The 18,582-nt window shown below is 39.6% G+C and overlaps 1 protein-coding gene across 1 annotated transcript in view; it reads right to left on the reverse strand.

The window, feature by feature from the left end:
* Positions 1–18,582, reverse strand: part of LOC140157451 (cation-independent mannose-6-phosphate receptor-like) — an 86,376-nt gene that overhangs the window by 47,760 nt on the left and 20,034 nt on the right. The window contains 10 exon segments of the mRNA XM_072180653.1: positions 453–659; positions 3,312–3,476; positions 4,709–4,871; positions 5,642–5,814; positions 8,146–8,272; positions 10,687–10,849; positions 11,782–11,840; positions 11,842–11,920; positions 12,883–13,035; positions 17,909–18,229. Coding sequence (XP_072036754.1) covers positions 453–659; positions 3,312–3,476; positions 4,709–4,871; positions 5,642–5,814; positions 8,146–8,272; positions 10,687–10,849; positions 11,782–11,840; positions 11,842–11,920; positions 12,883–13,035; positions 17,909–18,229 — 1,610 coding nt within the window.

Raw genomic sequence — 18,582 nt, forward strand, 5'->3', positions numbered from 1 at the left:
TCGACAGAGGGAGTATGAGTTTCATATAGAATAGAAATTTGTGTAACTTCCACTTGAAATACTCACTTCAGTTGTGGAAGATGTAGGTTAAAACACAATACAGGTGAGTATGAGTTTCAAGATGATTAACCCTGACCGATTACATTTAAAAAACATACTCCCCCTGTGGAAGATATTTCCAAAATCTTCCACAGGGGGAGTGTGGATTTCAACTGGAATAGCCAAATAGCTGCCCTATAGATATTTGAGAGGTGTATATGCTTATTAATTTCTGCATTCTATATTGTCAACATTTGAAGTCAGTCATATACTCAATCTCAACGCTCTATTCTTTTGTCTCCTTTCCCTTTTCTTTTCCTTTATTTTCCCAATTGTGTCTTTCATTTTTTTTTGGCAGGGGGCTGGCTATACACCACTGGCCTTCACTCCTTTTAACACCAAAAACCCATTACCTGGAAGTGCTTATTATCCTTTGTCATCACATCGTAGTATCCATCTTTCTTAATCAGTGGCTGTAGATTAAACCAATATTCCGAGTTGGGATCTTTGACGCTACACTTATCACCTGTGTTGCTATTGATAGGACAGGCTGCTTCCGTCTCCCAAATGAAACTGTAGAGCCAATCGTTGACCTTCTCTAGAAGTCGAGGGGAGCTTCCCTGTAAGTGAACAGAAACGACAGTCAATCATTTGATATGATATATTCGGGATTGTCAACTCAACCCAAGAAAGCCTTTTATGAAGCCTTTTTCCGTTGGGGTTCATTTGAACTCCGCTCGAAAACTGACAGTGTGTCTACATCTACATGATAGGACCGGCGGTTTAATGTCCCCGCCTAAGGATGGAATTCTCTCAATGGTTCATATACCTAACTCTAAAGCTGAATTTATACTCGATCGCCGAGCGATGCGATTAATCGCTTTTGAAAAAGCGATTTGCAATCGCCAAATCGACGCTTTTGCATTTATACTTATCACGGCGATAGCGATTGCAGACGACAATTAAAATATTCTAAATGCCACAAAATACATTTTTAAGACATCAGTTGCTGTCAATAATTATTGCTTTGAATTAATTCATCATCAAAAGTTAAAAATCGAGAAAGGTAAATTAATTAGCAAAATAATAGATCCAGTTGGTTGTATATGATTGGTTGACGCATTCACGTGTCAAGCGATATCGCTGGGAAGTTGAGATTTCTTCAACTTGCAAAAGCGACGTCGCTTTTGCCTCCGCGATTTGAATCGATTGATCGGCTTGACGCTCTGGAAATGTAAGTAAACATTGAGCATGCGTGAAAATCGCTTTTCTGCAAAAGCGATTGAGTATAAATTCAGCTTAAGTGCACCATGGGAAGAGGCTAAGTCTGACTTTAACCAACATACAAAGCCAATTAGATTCAGATTTTCATTTATTCCAGATTAATATCCAAGCAATATCCCAGCAAGTTTTCCACTGCCAGGAATCAAACCCAGAACCTCATCCACCGGAAGTGAGAATTCTAATTACTGAGTTACGGTCTCCCCTGATTTATACGATTTCTGTGCCATTTTGTTTATTCAGACCTTAACTTTGAAACTTGACCCACAACTTTCCGAGTCTGTAATTCTTGTTTCCTCATCATGCTTTTTATTAAAGAGGAGTTCAAATTTACATATAGCGTGTTTCTATTGAGTCCCCTGCATTTTACCGGTAAAACTGTTCGCCGTCAAATAGCGGCAAAAAACGGATAACGGTTAGTTTCCATTGCACGTTGTTTAATTGGTTGGCTAAAAATGAGGTAGCAAACTGGAGAAAAGACTGAAGAATATGTTTTTTATTAGCGTTGTAATTGTTCTCGTATAACATTACGTCACGCCATTGGGGAATCCCCTCAGTTCTTTGATATCGACTGTGATTATTCAGTATTGTTGCACGCAAAAAATAGGTCTTAGAATTTGATCTTTTACAGTTTAATTTCAGTTAATATGCGTTTTAATGAATAGTAACAACATCAACAACATAATATCAAAATAATGAAATCTTTCTAATGTTCTGAAGCACTCCGCCGCGGATCCGTAATATTTCCAATGCACAGATGGATTCATCCGCTGTTATGTTGTTGTTGTTTTATGCGGCTTTTACTAGGGTCATAAATCGTAACTTGTGTTAAATATTTAGCATCAATTTATGTATAATACATTATGAATATTTTTCTGCTATTTTATTATTAGCAAGTGAGTCAAATGTTATTAGGCCTATGAATTTTTGTGAACGGAATAATAAGTATAAACAAGCTAGCTCATTGACGAAGCAGAGGTCAATTTCACGACTCAACTTCCGCTTTTCTTCCTGTATGCGCATTCAATCGAACGGAGTGAGTTTCTATTGGAGTTCGCCGGTAAGCGTCCCCGCTATTTTCCTTCAAGAAGGAAAACGTTATCGGTAAACTCTCACCCCTATTTACCGGTAAATAGCGGGGAAGGTCAGTTTCTATTGAGCAGAATTAATTCCTTTACCGTCTTTTTACCGGTACATGGTCCCAATAGAAACACGCTAATATACTCTGCAGAATGCCAAAACAGTTGGATCAAATTGCAGGGTAAACATTTAAAAAAATCAAACTCTCTTATTTTTAAGCATATTAGCAAAAAACATTCCTGAGTATTTTCACCATATTTGGCCCATCTACTGAAAATAAAATCTACTTTCAGTCATGCAAAAAACAAAATTTTTCACACTTTTGCCAATTTTGATCCATTTCACTTTTGCCAATTTTGAACCGTTTCATTTATGCGTTTAAATTTGCAAATCTAAGCTTCCTTACATTGACCTGAACACAAAAGGAATAATTTATGCCACAGAAATTTCAACTTAGACAGTATTTTCCTCTTTCAATTTCCTAAGCCAAAACATGCTCAGTGAGGTTTATTTATAAACTCTTGAGGCCACCGGCCCATGGAGAAAAACAAAAATTATACAGTATTGTCCTTGGAGGACTTTATACAAAATGCAGTATACAAGAATTTGGCAAAATTTACTGATACATTTACATTGGTAGAAAAATTTATTGCGGTTTGGATTTTGCCAGACGTGTAATGCATGATAGCAAGAGGGTTTCTCTTCGAGCCTTATAGACACGACAAACGAGACAAAAATTAAATTCATCCTCAAGCTTGTTTAAATCACACATCTGACAAAGTCTATCAATTTAGTTTTACACCTTTTGTTAAAATTCAACTGATGAGATGATGTCCTTAGAGTGTAATACATTGCCTCCCTTTGAAAACTCCCTCAGATTGAATGAAAGATGAAAACCTGTGTAAGCTTACCAATTCTCCTTTTCTACAACTAAAATGCAAATGACTCTCAATCTTCTTCGTCACACCGTTAACTGTGAGCTCACTACCGCTGACGTACTTAAGCTTTATGTGGCCGGAACTTTCCACGGTCGGACGTGATCTAGCGATGCCAAGGTTTGGTATGCTTATGGTCTCCTGGGAATAAATAAAGCAGGCCAAAATGAGGATCATTATCTCAATTGCAGACGATGGTGGCCGACAGTCATTTAATGCGGCAACAGCCAATAGCGTAAACAAAACAAGACAATATGACGGCAACACTGTCCTGGACGTTGGACGCCCCGAGCCGAGGTGCGTTTTATGCTCTATTGGCCCGTTACAGAAAAAAATGCACAAAATATATTTCCCAGTGCAATGTATACATTTTCACATGAAAATAAATAATTTTGGATTCAAAATGAATGTGAAGAAAACAAATTATCATTGCCAGGAGTGGGAATTGAACTCAGACCACTTGCATGGCAGGCTAGGATACTAACCGTTACACCACGTATACATTGGTTCACATGGGGAAATTTTAAGTATATATTGTGCATTATTCATACAAAAAATTCAAAAAACAGTACTTACAATGAGGTTCACTGTCGAACCTCAACAGATTTAGACTGATGAAATAGTGCTTGATAATATACATACACTTTTGGAATTATTTGAGACATTTTTGTGTTTACGTGTTAAACCAATGACGACGTCAAAATTCAGTCAATCTTGGCCGCCCCCCTGCTCAATTGGGTCCTTATACTTGTCTAACTTGTGAATATCTTGCACCAAAAATTGGACAGGGGTGTTAACTCTACCAGTCTATGTATTCCTTCTGTAGTGAGGCATGCTATATACAAAGTCCCAATTCATTGGACTAAAATGTTTTTAAAAAATTCACCAATTTGCTGTTCTTGTATTATTCTAACTAGTAAAATACTTTTAGATGTGCAATCGTTAAGCAGAATTTGTGTTGAATGTCCATATATTCTTAACTGAACAGATCTGTCTCATTGCTTCTCTCAACACTTCTTCATCATCTTTGTTATCATCATTGTTATCATCATCATCATCAATCACTGTCTTCTTCACATCATTGTTGTTATTAATTATTGTTGTTGCCGTCGTCATCATCATCAATCGTGGTCGTCATCATCATCATCATCATCTTCATCATAACCATTACCATCGTCATCATCATCATCATCATCATCATCATAACCATTATTATCGTCATCATCATCATCTAAATCATCATCATAACCATTACCATCTTTGTCGTTGTCGTCATCATAGTCATCATCATCACCACCATCATTACTGTCATAATCATCATCATCACCACCGTCATCATCATCATCATTATCATCAATTTCCTGACTTCTTACCTCGTTATTAGTGAACGTAGCCTTACATATAGAAGCATTAGCCGCACATCCGTTCACAGGGTTTATAGATCGACACACATTGATATAATATTTGGTCCGGACTGATGGGTCGGTGGCATCATCAACAAATGACCAGTTCTCCTCTTCCAGAGCCTTTGATAAACTGTCAACAAGTAAAATCATTATTGGTTTAAAATCATGCCATTATGAGTTTCCGGTACGCTGTAACAATCAAGCCCAGAGACTTGTATTCAACCCCAAAGACTTGTATTCAAGCCCAAAGACTTGTATAAAGACTAATTTCAGGTTATGCAATACAATTTTTGGAAAACATATTTTCTAATCTCTTTTATAACCAATTATCAAAATAACATGATATTAAAATGATGAATATACTCTTAGCCTGTAGTCAAGATTCTGATCATTTTAAGCCGAAATAATGAGGTAAAATGAAAGAAACCCATTTTGCCGCTTCACTGTGGAACTCAACAGAAGAATAAAACTGGGGAACCTCCATTTTATGATAAAAAGTTCTAAATTTTACTGGTATTTAAGCGCTTCATGCTTAGTTTTTCACATGGTATTTTAGTAGACCATTGGCCATTACAATCATGCAAAAAGTAGAAACACAAGAAAAATTGACGGCGTTGCTGTGGTACAAATCGCACATTATGGCTTTAATCCAACATTTGTTGCATTTAAAAGGTCCAAAATCAAACAATGACAGGATTTTGTTTTAATTTGTTTTTAAAATAAAGATTGATTGAATAAAAATGCACAAACCTTGATAAATCGTACTGTTCATGTGTGTCCTCATCTGTGACAATACACTCTACAGGTTGTTTAGGACATACATACCTTGATAAATCGTACTGTTCATGTGTGTCCTCATCTGTGACAATACACTCTACAGGTTGTTTAGGACATACATACCTTGATAAATCGTACTGTTCATGTGTGTCCTCATCTGTGACAATACACTCTACAGGTTGTTTAGGACATGCATATTTAGTGTGCCATTTGAATTGATAGGTATCGTTAGCTTCCGACTGATACTCTGGTTCACCGATACCTTTGTTTGGATCGCAAAGAAATGCAATTTCCGTCTGGAAAAATAAAACCGTGACAAAATACTATTAATATCTACTCCAACACCTGTGACATCTCATTGGCCTGGACCTTTGGATGCATTGAAATAGGTATTACCAGGCCCCTGACAGTAAATTTCGCTGATCCCCATGTTCTTTTCAATCCCAGCTTGATCTAACCGGCGATTCCTGCCAGTACCCCCGGTACACGCATGGAGGCCGCCATCTTGGAAAGGGGGTGCTGGCACCCCCGAACACGCCCAGCACCATGACTATGCATAACAGTACGCGTTCCCGACGGTCAATCATGGGGGGTCAATCACCTCGAGCTTGACAACGATATCTGAATAGACTATCGGCAAGTCTTACGTGTAAGCGCAAAATTTAGGTTAATTTTCGTGATTGTAACAGTATTTTTCTTGTATAAATATTGGCCTGGATAGCAGGATTGTTGGTCGATTTGATGTATTGAATAAATTAAGTTCATGGATGCGCTAAAAATATTAATAAAAGTATTAAAAACAGCTGTTCAACATTTGATAAAAAATACACTGTAGCAGGCTTGGAAAAGCCTAACCTTGGATGCAGCAAGCCGTGATTTTTAGGGGAAAATTTATTACTTGAGCGCGGAGCATAGGCGCAATGCAGCCGGTAGAAGTCGCAGTAGTGTTCCAGGCCTACGCGATGGCAGGGCAATGGCGGCTTCCATAGTTTTATTACTTTTATTATAGAGTGACACTTCCCAATCTGTTCTTCCCTGGTATTACTAGCATATTACTTTGAAAAATCAGCTACGGTGCTAGTTTTCATGCCCCTCTAGAGAACACTAATCCTACCCAGGACAATATGCATGAGGTGTCACTGGAATTGGAACAGAAAATAGTGTGGGTAAAAAGTTTAAACAACAGCTGATCAAGTTTTTATTGTATTTACAAAAAAGTACAAACAAACAAACAAATAAACATCACGTTATGAATTATAGTTAAAATAGTAATGGGCTGTTCCATCTAAAATCCACACTACCCCTGTTGAAAATTTTGGAAATATCTACAGAGGGGGAGTATGAATTTCAATTAGGGATTCAACCATGTTTCACCGTTGTTCATCACCGCTTAACAACAATGCGGCACAGCGTCGTCTGCGTGGTTTACTCCGCGAGGGCATTTTAGCTGCCCTTGCGAAGTAAACCACGCAGACGCGCCGGACGCGAGTTGTTAAACGGTGATGAACAACGGTGAAACATGATTGAATCCCTTTCAACAACGAAAAGAGGCTAAAGATCGTATAATCCACGATTATTTTAGGAGGAAATGTCAGTTAATCATTGTCACTAAGTCTTACAAAAACTTCGATGATTTCTCTGTTAATATCAGCAATAAAACTACAGAATAAAACGGCAAAGTTTAGCCGCTACCTGAAAAATACTGAATTCAACTTGTAAGCTTGCATACGCACAAAGGTTCCAGGCATGACGAATTTTACGCGCTCTCGCGTAACGCTGTAGTCTCACTTCGCGTTCACAGATACGCTTCAGTAAAAGTGTGTATTCATCACCGCTTAACAACGATTGGCTCCTGTACAAAGGTATAGGAAGAGTTGTTGAAATGGAATTAATACATTAACCAACTCTATTTGGAACTCACCCTCCCTCTGTGGGAGATTCAGGTTGAATCTTTCTCAGAGGGTGTATACAATTCAAATGAAGCTGCCTAATGTGTTTGTTCAATTTGAAATTCATACTCCCCCTGTGGATTTTCAAAATCTTCCACAGGGGTAGTGTGGATTTTAAATGGAATAGCCCAATGTTTGTGTGTCAAATGTTTTGCAGTCTGCTACTTTTGATTGAACTACTTCCCTTGTTTTTAAATTTGTGATTTTGAGATTTCTTGCATTTTAGTGGCTGCTGCGTTGAGCGCGTAAAGCCTAACAATTAATGTACTTTTCTGAGTCCAGGGCAGGGTTGCCAAACCCACGATTTGGTAGCCCAAATGGGCAACTTTTGTCAATTTTCTCCTCGAATTTGGACAATTCCTGTCCCATAGAGACCAATGATTATGAAAAAATCTGAGCAACTTTTCAGCATTTGCTTCCGCGACTTCCGATAGTTTCCTGTCCCATAGAAACCAATGGTTAAGAGAAAAATTGGGTGACTTTTCAATTTTTTGAACCGCGCTTTACAAAAATTACAAATTTCGAAGGGTTAGTGCAAGCAGGCCCTATCTGCAATAGCTGCCCTATAGATATATTACAATTTCTGCATTCTATAATTGTACAAATCTAAAAATATATCATCTGGCAGCTATAAATGCAGACAGGCCTTATTGCACTTACCCTCAATTTATAAAATACCTTTCTGAACTTTTGTGCTTGTCCTTCCTTTGTGTGGTATTGTTGTCCCTGGTCATAAGTCAGCTTTATGACCCCATCATAGTATTCTAACGAAGTGTTAGCCTTGCCGATGATCCAGCTTTGTTCCCTTTGGAAGAAAATACCAAAATCATCTTCAGAAAGGATGTACAGATTAGGTCAGGTCGATTTCGGTCAGACTGGTTCTGAATCGGGATCGGGAGAAATACCTTTGTTTGAAGATAATTTTCATGCCAAATCAGTATTAATGCTTCAAATGTCATAACAGCAATTAGAATAGTAAGCCACACCTAGGGGCGAGCTGTCTTATAATGAGCGCCTCATTAGTCTCACCTCACTGGAGAACAGATATACATATCTTGCCATTGCCTATGTTACCAAGTGTCTTTGTGGTGTGTACGATGTTGATCCCTTAAAATATATCAAGATTAATTTGCGTCATGCAGACACTCTTAAGTTTCATCATTCATATGCCAGAACTGACAGTTTTAAATTCACAGTTTTTAATAGATTTCCCGTTTATTTTGACAATTTACCCTCTCATGTCAAGGACCAACTCTTGACGAGTCTTCCTAGTTTTTTACAAAGTACAAAAAAATATTAAATGAAATCAGCTGGCAGGTCCAGAGCTAATCCTGATTTCTTTTTTACCTTTTTGGGTGCAATAACTGTTCAATATCCTTTCTGTACTTTTGTATTCTTGTTCTTTTTATAATTTTACATAATATTTTATTTACATTTTTAGATGTTCATATGAGCTGCCTGGCCTGGTGGGAGTTTTGCTCTTCATCCTGGGGGGGTCTCTCAGCCCTTTTTGTTGTTTTGTGTTTGTAGAGAGCCATACGGTTAGCCACTTTGAAAGTTGACTTCTTGTCACTGTTTGGCTTTCCCTGCCAGGGTTCTCTTGTTTTCCGTCCTGTTTTGTCAATTTGTTGGTTGCTGTTATCTGCCCAGCAGGCCATGTTGCTCAATTCCCATATGTGTACATCCATATCGGGGCGGTGCATTTGTCGGTTGCTGCATGTGTCTTGTTTCACATGATAGCTGGGGTGGGTGCCGGGCTTGTCTCGGGTGGGGGTCGCTTCGGGTCATCCCGGGTCGCATGGTTTGGGAATATGTTTCTGTATTCCTGAATCAGGTGACTTCGGTATGGCTTGGGGCGGCTTCGGCTTGGGACGAGTCTGGTATTCGTCCCTGGCTGTTTATGTGGAATGGAACATGTGTGGCGGCCGACGGGTGCATCGTTTTGATGTGGATGTACACATATGTAGTGCTTATATACATGTAGTACTATTGGTGAATTTTGTTTTTGGGGTTCGGTAGTTTGCTCGCGTTTTGGATATCTCATCTTCCGGTCGGGGGACGCCATTGGTGATGCTGGGCTGGCGGCAGTCCTACTCTCGTTCCGGAGTGTGCGGACTTTGCGGTGGTTGGTCAAATGCATGATTTGGTGAGTGTGTCCCTTCATCACCGTTATTGGTGTTAGCCCAGGTCTCTTCCAATCGATGCTTTGGTTTTGATGTGACGCGTGATCTATGATGGCGGACTTGTTTATGAAGGGACATGACCACTAGGTCATGTGTGTGGCTGGCTGCTGTGAGGAGCTGTGCACTCTGGAGATGGGGGTGGGGGTGTTGCTGGTTTGTCGTGTTGCTGAGGGGGTCCTCCGATCGGGGGTGGGACGTCTGGAGAGGGAGTGAATTGTTGTACTTGTGAAGCGGTTTACCATTGGTATGTTATCTAGCAGTCCTGATGAACTTATTCAAGGGGCTTATATTTAATCGTTTTTAAATATCTAATTGTTTTTGATGTAGTGCTTATAAATGTGCAATATATGTATTTTTTAATGTTTTTCTGGCGAATAAAATGAAATGAAATGAAATGAAATAGCAGCTCCACGATATGAAGGGTTTTCGGCCGACCATAGACGTATCAGCAGGCAATACTTGGTGCTCCTTTGAAGGAGGGAATCAAGTTACAACAACAATGGTATATGGTATTTTATGTGTTTCTAGCATGGCAAAAGGCCATCATTAATTTTGTATTTCAAGTGTAAAGTTCTGCTGTATATCAAACTACTTTATTTAGTAACAGTAAAAGGCCTATGGCCGAAAGCTCGCCCAATTTTATATACTTCAAGGTAGTTTCCTATTTTTTACTTTTGTATTCTACTTTACTTAATAAACAGTAATAAAATAAAAACCAAGAAAATTGTGTTATTTATTCTACATACATACTTTTAAACAAAATAAATGCGAAGTAAATCTAGCAAAACAAAAAATGGAAGCAAAATGTCATTCCAAGCCAAATAAGGGGCCCCTCTCATAAGAGGGTGCTCCAAAAATGAATGGAATGAAACCAAATTTGTGATTTGGGACATATAATTCTGTTTACTATTATAATTTTCAACATAAGAAGTACTACTAAACATTGACAATTGCAAAGCAGTTTTCCGATTAATTTCTTAAATTAAAATGGCGGAGTCAGTCCAAGCTCTCCTTGCTTAATTTCTATGATACTCACCCTTCCTTTGCCTGTTGACATGCTCCAGGCCCAGGGTCTGTGGTCTCATCACATTTGGTATTGTGTACCTTATCGCATACATTAAGGTAGAATTCATAATTGGTGGAATTGCTCCAGTAGCTACCACTTTCTTTCTTCAGCGGGTTGAGGTCAAACGAGAATCCTAGATATGGTAATAAAGGAGAAAGATGTTGGGGTGTACTTACATGTATGTTAATTTTTTATTACGTCTGTGGTCCATGTACGCGCTAGTGAATTGCGATCGCATAGAAGTGACACGGTCACCTACGCGCCACGCCGACAATCAATGGGTCAACCGACTTGTTGTCAAGTGCATTTATCAGCCAATCAGCGTGCGTGATTGTTTATCTCATCTGTGTGTACACTCGTGTGTACGCTTGGCGCACAGCTCGGACCACAGAAGTAATAAAAAATTACCTAGTACAGAAGTAATATAAAAATTGAGAGAATGAATGAATAAACTTCAAATGTATAATGAAATGGGCTATTCCATTTAAAATCCACACTCCCCCTGTGGAAGAGTTAGTTTAAGTCTGCCACAGAGGGAGTATGGGTTTCAAATAGAAAAGACAATAGGGTAACTTCTATTTGAAATACTCACTCCAGATGGGGAAGATATAGGTAAAGCCATAATACAGGGGCAGTATGGGTTTCAAAATGATTAATCCCAGCTAATTCCATTTGAAAAACATACTCCCTCTATGGAAGACTTTTCTTAAATCTTCCACAGGGGGATGGAAGATTTCAAATGGAATAGCCCAATATAAACACACATCAGGGGTAGATTGTGCTCTTCCATTTAAAATTCACACTCCCCTGTGGAAGATTTTGGAAATATCTTCCACAGGGGAGTATAGTTTTCAAATGTAATTGGTCAGAGTTAATCATTTTGAAACCCATACTCCCTCTGTATTATGGCTTTACCATGTATACATTAGCTAAATCTTCCACAGGGGTAGTGTGGATTTTAAATGGAATAGCCCAATTACGTAAGCTGCCGAGAGAATCTGTTTAGATTCTCGCAAATTTTGATAATTTAAAAGTAAACAAAGTGAATATTAAAAATATCCCTACCTGCATCGTCATCAAACACCATACAGTCAGTTCCATACTTTCTGCCAAGTGGACACGCAGGCAGCACGCCATTCAAACTCATACAGGCAGCTGTCTTCTGATTTATGCGCGTACAAGAGAGGGCGACTCTCTAGATCACCTGCAAAGATTTGTTGAAAAATTTGTTGCTGATAAATCACATTTGATCAATGTCGGCAGGGAAACCAACTTTTCTCTTCATCTTCTTCCTTCCTTCCTTCCTTCCTTCCTCTTTCCTTCTTTCCTTCCACTTAGGCAAAAAGCAGCGAGGGAGTTGGGGTTAAGTATACCATACAAAACCATACAAGTAAGGCTGCTCAACTAATAGACTACACAAAATTTCAATAATTCAGATTTTGTAAGGCATTGTTAGTAAAGGTTGATCACCTAGGTATCTTTACTAATTTGGACCTGCTAAATCCAAGCAAGCATTATTTTGAGTCTATGACCTTCAAAATGACCCCAGAAATGAACCCATAGGGTTATACACGGGTCAAAAATTAAACATGCTCCAATTTCACTCATTAGCATATCAAATTATCCGTCTGGTCATAAGGATCACAAAATGAAAATTTTGTGTGTAATACGACCTGTGTTACATGTAGGCACAAACTGTTGGCCGGGCCATGGTCTCACACATGGCTTGTTATGCCCATTCTACTGGTTGGCAGAACTTCTATACCAATGCAACGCAAGAAGGCGAGGACAGCACAATGCATTACCTGTGTATTATACGCCATTTACAGAAAGCAGAAAAATGATGATGCCACAGGGGAGGCTACGTAAATATTATGCATATGGCTGTTAAGACTTATCCAAAATGACATCACATATAAAAACATGGCGACTCTCATTGGAAGAAAGGTGATGCTGCTGCTTGCATAAGCTATGTAAATTTTTTTATCAGTTTTACAAGCATTATTAGCTCTATACAACCTTCAAAAGTTTGAGAGAATGATGATACACATTCAATAAAATCATTAAAAAAATACTATTAAAAACCCAATAGAAATACTATTTCAATTACAGTTCAAAGAAAAATACCTAAAAAGCGTATTGCTATAAAGACTTGTAATACCTTACCTGGAGCACAAATAAATGTTATTATGGTACTGTGTTTCTTTACACCATTACACACATCTCCATCTGTGTATGTCAATGTAATGGTCTCACCATCCGTATCCAACACTGGGGACTGGGAGTATTCACCAAGGTTGATAGCTTCATCACCCTTATCTGGATGGGAAGAAAAATCAAGCCATATGTTTAGACAATAGTAACTATGCAGTACCTGTTTTGAGGTCATTGCAGAACTATGCAGTACCTGTTTTGAGATCATTGCGGGAAATCGGAGGGGTTTGTTTATGGGCTGATGTCAACACTGAGGCCCAACATAAACCTGACGATTTCATGTAAATATGACTATATGATATGATGGTACAAAGTTATTATTGTTGTTCATCACCACCATTTTACAAATTATTTGTTTCATGAACATAACACAATTTTTTGCTCAAAAGACTACTGAAAATGTATATTCCATTCACTGTTTTAATACGCATTTAATACGCGATAAACAAGTATGCAGGCTTACTCACAGTGATTATGTGCACGTTTGCTTGTTAAAAAACAATACACAAATGCAGGTTATTTGTGCGCGACATTGGAACAATTACACACTTCACTGTCCGTTGTGAGATATCAATAACCTCCATATGCTTTCGCATTTCTACAAATAATAAAATATGATCACACGCATCATGATTATTCATGAGGTTATGAATGCATGTTTTACCTCTCAAATATTATACTTCAAAGTATGGTGAACATGGCCTAATGGTAAGGGTGCTCCCCTCTGGTAAATGTACTGGTCCTGGGTTCAATTCCTGGCAATGGCAACTTGCAGAAGTATTGGCTTCGGGGGAAAAAGTGAATTCAATTGGCAACATTTCATTTCATTCGTCTTCGAAGCAGGCGACTACAAAATTTCTCCATGTACTACGATCTGAATCCAAAGTGGAAATGGCATCTGGCAGTAGAAAGTTGTCGAAATCCCCCAATAGTTTTTGCACGTAAGACAAGTAGGATGTTCTTTGCCTTCCAGGTCTTCTTTTATCATGTAATGGGGTGTAAAGAGCATATCTTCTGCATGGTTCATCTTCCTGCATCCTCAGGATATGTCCCAGGAATCGTAGTTGTTGTGATCTGACAGAGTTGATAAAAGGCACGGTGTTGGTGATGGTATATATAGACCCTCTCATTACTAACATGGTCATGCAGTGCGCTTGATGTTCAGCATTATCCTGTAACATGATGTACCAAAAGTGTTGATCTTATTTTCCATGTCAGTAGCTATCACTCAGGACTCGCAACCATAGAGCAATACTGTAACACAAGTGGTGTGAAACAGCTTGACTTTTGTTGCAACAGTGATTGTTGGACTTCTCGACAGATGCTCCAGTTTCCAAAATGCATACCAAGCAAGCGCCTTTCCGTCGGGAGAGAGGTCACTGGTGCTAGAGCCAAGATGGAACCAAGATATTTAAAATCGGTGACATACCTGATGGGTTCTCCGTATACTTGGAGTGGTGGCTGAGGATTGCAGTTGATGGTCATGTACTCGGTTTTGGGAACACTGATGATGAGACCCAGGCTTTCTGCTGCAGCCGCTGTTCTGGTCAGCTGTGCCTGTGCCCGCGGGATGGAAGATTCAAGTAAAGCAATATCATCAGCGAAATCCAAGTCGTTCAAAATCTTAGCAGGATAACGCCTGGACCGACACGGGTGTGTTTCAATGCCACTGTCAGTCCCCTCAGTAGCCAACTTCATCAAATAGTCAATGAGAACAATAAATAAGAATGGGGCTAGAACATCCCCCTGCAATACTCCAGTAGTCACTAGGAAGGAATCCGAGATGTTGCCATCTACCAATACGGCACTTTGCGATAGTATACAGTACACGTATTGCCTTTACGATGCTCTCTGGGATACCATAGTGCCGCAAAACAGAAAACATCATCTTCCTGTTGATTGAATCAAAGGCTTTCTTGAAGTCAATGAATGTTATAGTTAGTGGAAGTTGGTAACTATGGAAAGCCTCCATGATTCTACGGAGGATATGCCTTTGCTGTGCACAGCTTCTGCCTGGTCTAAATCCGCCTGGTTACTTCTTATTACAGGATCAACATGGTCCCTAATTCTATTCAGTAGGATCCTATTATACACCTTAGCTGCAACTGACATCAGTGTGATTCCTCTATAGTTGTTCATGAGGCTGAGGTCTCCTTTCTTTGGAAGGGGAACAATAACATTTGTAATCCACTGTTGCGGTGGTGTAAGCTTTGTAAAAACTTCTATGCAGAATTTATGGATGATGTCTACCATAGCTTCACCACCACCCTGGAGTGCCTCAGTGGTAATCGCACAGTCACGTCCAGCCGCTTTGTTTGTTTCATTGCTTGAATGGCTTTTCTTGTCTCTTCCAGGGTAGGGGGATCATTACAAATAGGTAAGTCCTGATCGGCGGGTGTTGGGAGATCAGATGTTGATAGTCCATTGTCATTGTTCAGCAAGGCACAGAAGTAATCTTTCCACTCAGCAAGTAGTTCTTTGTCACTTGAGGGGACTGTCCCATCTCTCTTCTTCACTTTGGGATTTGATCTCTTCTTCTTCCCCGAGATGTCATGGATTATTTTCCATGTGGTGTTGTAATGGCCATTTTCATTTGCAACTTGCAGGTCTTCCATCTGCCTGTGTATAGAGGCAAGTTCATCAGCCCTATATGACTCTGTTGAGCTGGGTGTTGAGCTTTCTCCACACTTCTCCGGCGTGGTGAGTTCTAACAAGTAGATATGTCTTCTTGACCGTATCTCTTTCTGATCTCAACTTGGGAGTCTTGTCTGTCACCCAGCTTGGCATTCCACAAGGACTACATTTTCCAACAACCTTTTCTGCGACTTCTTCTACTACTTTCTCAAACATTTCATACCTCTCAGAAATTGGTGACTGGTTGTTGTCGTCACACTGGAGGACCTGGAATCTTGTTTGAAAGTTCAATCTGGAAACGGTTCTTAGTAGGAGCATGTTGCAGATTCTTCCAGTTGTACTTAGGCCTCTTACAAGGTTTACCTTTGGTGGTTCGGAGACTGGTGTGCAGTTGTATGCTGAGTATTCCATCCATGTCCAGAGACGACTTTTGGGTTGGGGAAATCTTGATTGTGAAGGACGGAGCTTGAATTCCTGACATAAATTCACTAGTCTCTCTCCATTGTCATTTGTTGTGTCATAAAAACAATGAGGACCAACCACAGCTGGATGAGATACATGGCTATCTTGGCCAATTCTGGCATTGAAATCACAAATGACGAGGTGGATATTGTGCCTCTTCACCTTATCAAGATGGTCTTCTAGTGGATTATAGAAACTGTCCTTTTCTCCTGAGGTTGCTGATTCCGTTGGCGCATAAATAATTGTAACCGTAAGCTGGGGGTTCCCGTTAAAAGAAGCTGTTAATATTCGTTGATTGATGGACTGCACACTCTGGTCTGTGGCAGAACTGTAAATAAGTACCCAATTCTTGTCCTCTGACCATAATTCGTCAGTGGGGGATGATGTAATAAGACGGTGTTCTTGCACACCGACAATGTCGACGCCTGAATCGCTACAACCCGTAAATAGTTGATGGTTTTTCCTTGTTGGTGTAGTGTAGGCACATTGTAGGTGGATACTACAAGTGTTTTGAAGGTAGGTAGACGAGACATATCAGGACCAACAGTCTGTGATGGTGTGCCAGGTTCCCGCTGGCCCGTCATAGAGTCAGAAGAAGACGTCTGCCCAGCTACCTTCGATCCAGTATTTGGATATTTGTTTGTAATTTTCGTAATCATTAGTTTGCCAGACTTATTTTAGTCCGTGTCTGGCAACTGAACGGGTGATCAGCCCTGAACAGCATATTTAGTGGCACGCCCCTGGCCCGGAACATGTTGGCCAGTGAAGTTATTTGACCTATGATGACATGTTCAACACCATCCTGATGACCGTTGGAATAACATAATCATTCTCATCCGCTCTTTAGCCGTTGAGAGTTGTACTCTTCATCCGCCATTGGAATAGGAGGTTCCAAACTATTTGAACCATAGCTGGGTTAGATGAAGGAATCTGTAGATTAAATTCAGACTTCTGCTCTCCCGATGGTTCTTTAAGACTGGGTAATTCCTAACATGAATGATAAAAAACCATTGAAATTGATATGTACCATGTTCAAAAATTTTGTTAGCTAGACCTAACTTGTGCAAAAGTTGCCAAATCAATCAGACCACAGCAGTGTCAAATTGCTTTACTTGTTTGAACTGAGTTGCTTTCAATGTGTATCATTAACAGGTAAGGAACTGCACTGACCACAGTCGCCTTAATTTGGAGAATATTGTGTGTGCTCATCAAAAGGTTAGGGCGTGTTTGTGCAGTGGTCCTCTCACTCACTTCTCACCACTGTGGCCGGGGTTCAATTCCCCACGTTGCCACATGTGAGTTTGGTTGCCGAGCCATGCTCGTCCTCGCAGGTTTTTCTCCTGGTGCTCCGGTTTTCCTCCTGCATCTAAAATCAGACCTCTTCCCATATCCCTGTCCCGTCATATCCGGATGGCATCCCTTGAATTTAGTAGCCTCTGAGCATTATTGGGCTTAGCCTGGCTTCGGCCGAATGTTATAAATAAGTATATCGAAATTTGTATAGTAATAGATATTGTAACTTTTCATATCACAACAAAAATTGTTACAATCTGGTTGGTTTGCAATTTTTTTATAAGTGTAGTATCAAAATGCAGCTGACGTTCATATGGATTTCAATGTTCTAACTCAATCATGTTAAACCCATGAGAACTACCTGCTGATTGGCCAAAAAGAAGTTTTCATTATCAATTGGACCAATCAGCAACATTGTTAGAATAATTTCACCATGCAAAAAAATTGGGGTGAATTATTTGCAAAGCTCCATTCTGATTGGTGATTAAAGTGTAGATATCATGTAATTGACCAATCAGAGGCAATGTTAGATCGGTAGGTAGTGCTCAGGGGGTTAAGAATTCCGACCTCTCAAAGATTTTTTACTTACCACTTAGAAAACATGCAGCTGACCCTGCAGGACAGTAAGTAGTTGCCGGACTCTCCGTTAAAATATCCGAACATATGTTGATGAAATATTGCCCATCATCAGACGACGTCTCGTCGTGTTCATGACGGCCGTCAAGTGCTTGCCAGTTGTCACCGGCTGCCCGTACAAGAGGTGAAAGGTTGTAGCGTTTGTTTCCATCTGTGACGGTACATGTGGTTTGTGCCGAGTGTTCCAGGCATGCGTACTTGGTCTGCCATTCAAAGAAATAGGTGCACTGTTCTAATTCGCCGACAAATGACGGTTTACCTTTGCCTTCATCCACTGAAAAAAGACGAAAATGATTATAATATTAATGAGGAGGATGATTACAATGACGATAAAATCAATAACAATAACAACAATGGTGATGATGATGAGGTAAAAAAAAAATTGTTTGGTTGCCCTTCCAAGACAAAAATTTGGAGGGTCAGTCGGTTGATTTTTGTTTTCTTTTTATTGGCTCTTCCTCCCTTTTGAAAGGGCTAGTATTGATAAATGATTGATTATTTTACTTTAAAAGTTGGGTGTATTCTCAAGACATTTTGGGTGCATCCCCAAAACATCTGGGTGTATTCTCAAGATATTTTGTGTGTATTCCCAAAGCATTTGGGTGTTTCTCAAGATATTTTGTGTGT

Source organism: Amphiura filiformis, chromosome 7 (assembly GCF_039555335.1).
Source record: "Amphiura filiformis chromosome 7, Afil_fr2py, whole genome shotgun sequence".
Taxonomy (NCBI): Eukaryota; Metazoa; Echinodermata; class Ophiuroidea; order Amphilepidida; family Amphiuridae; genus Amphiura; species Amphiura filiformis.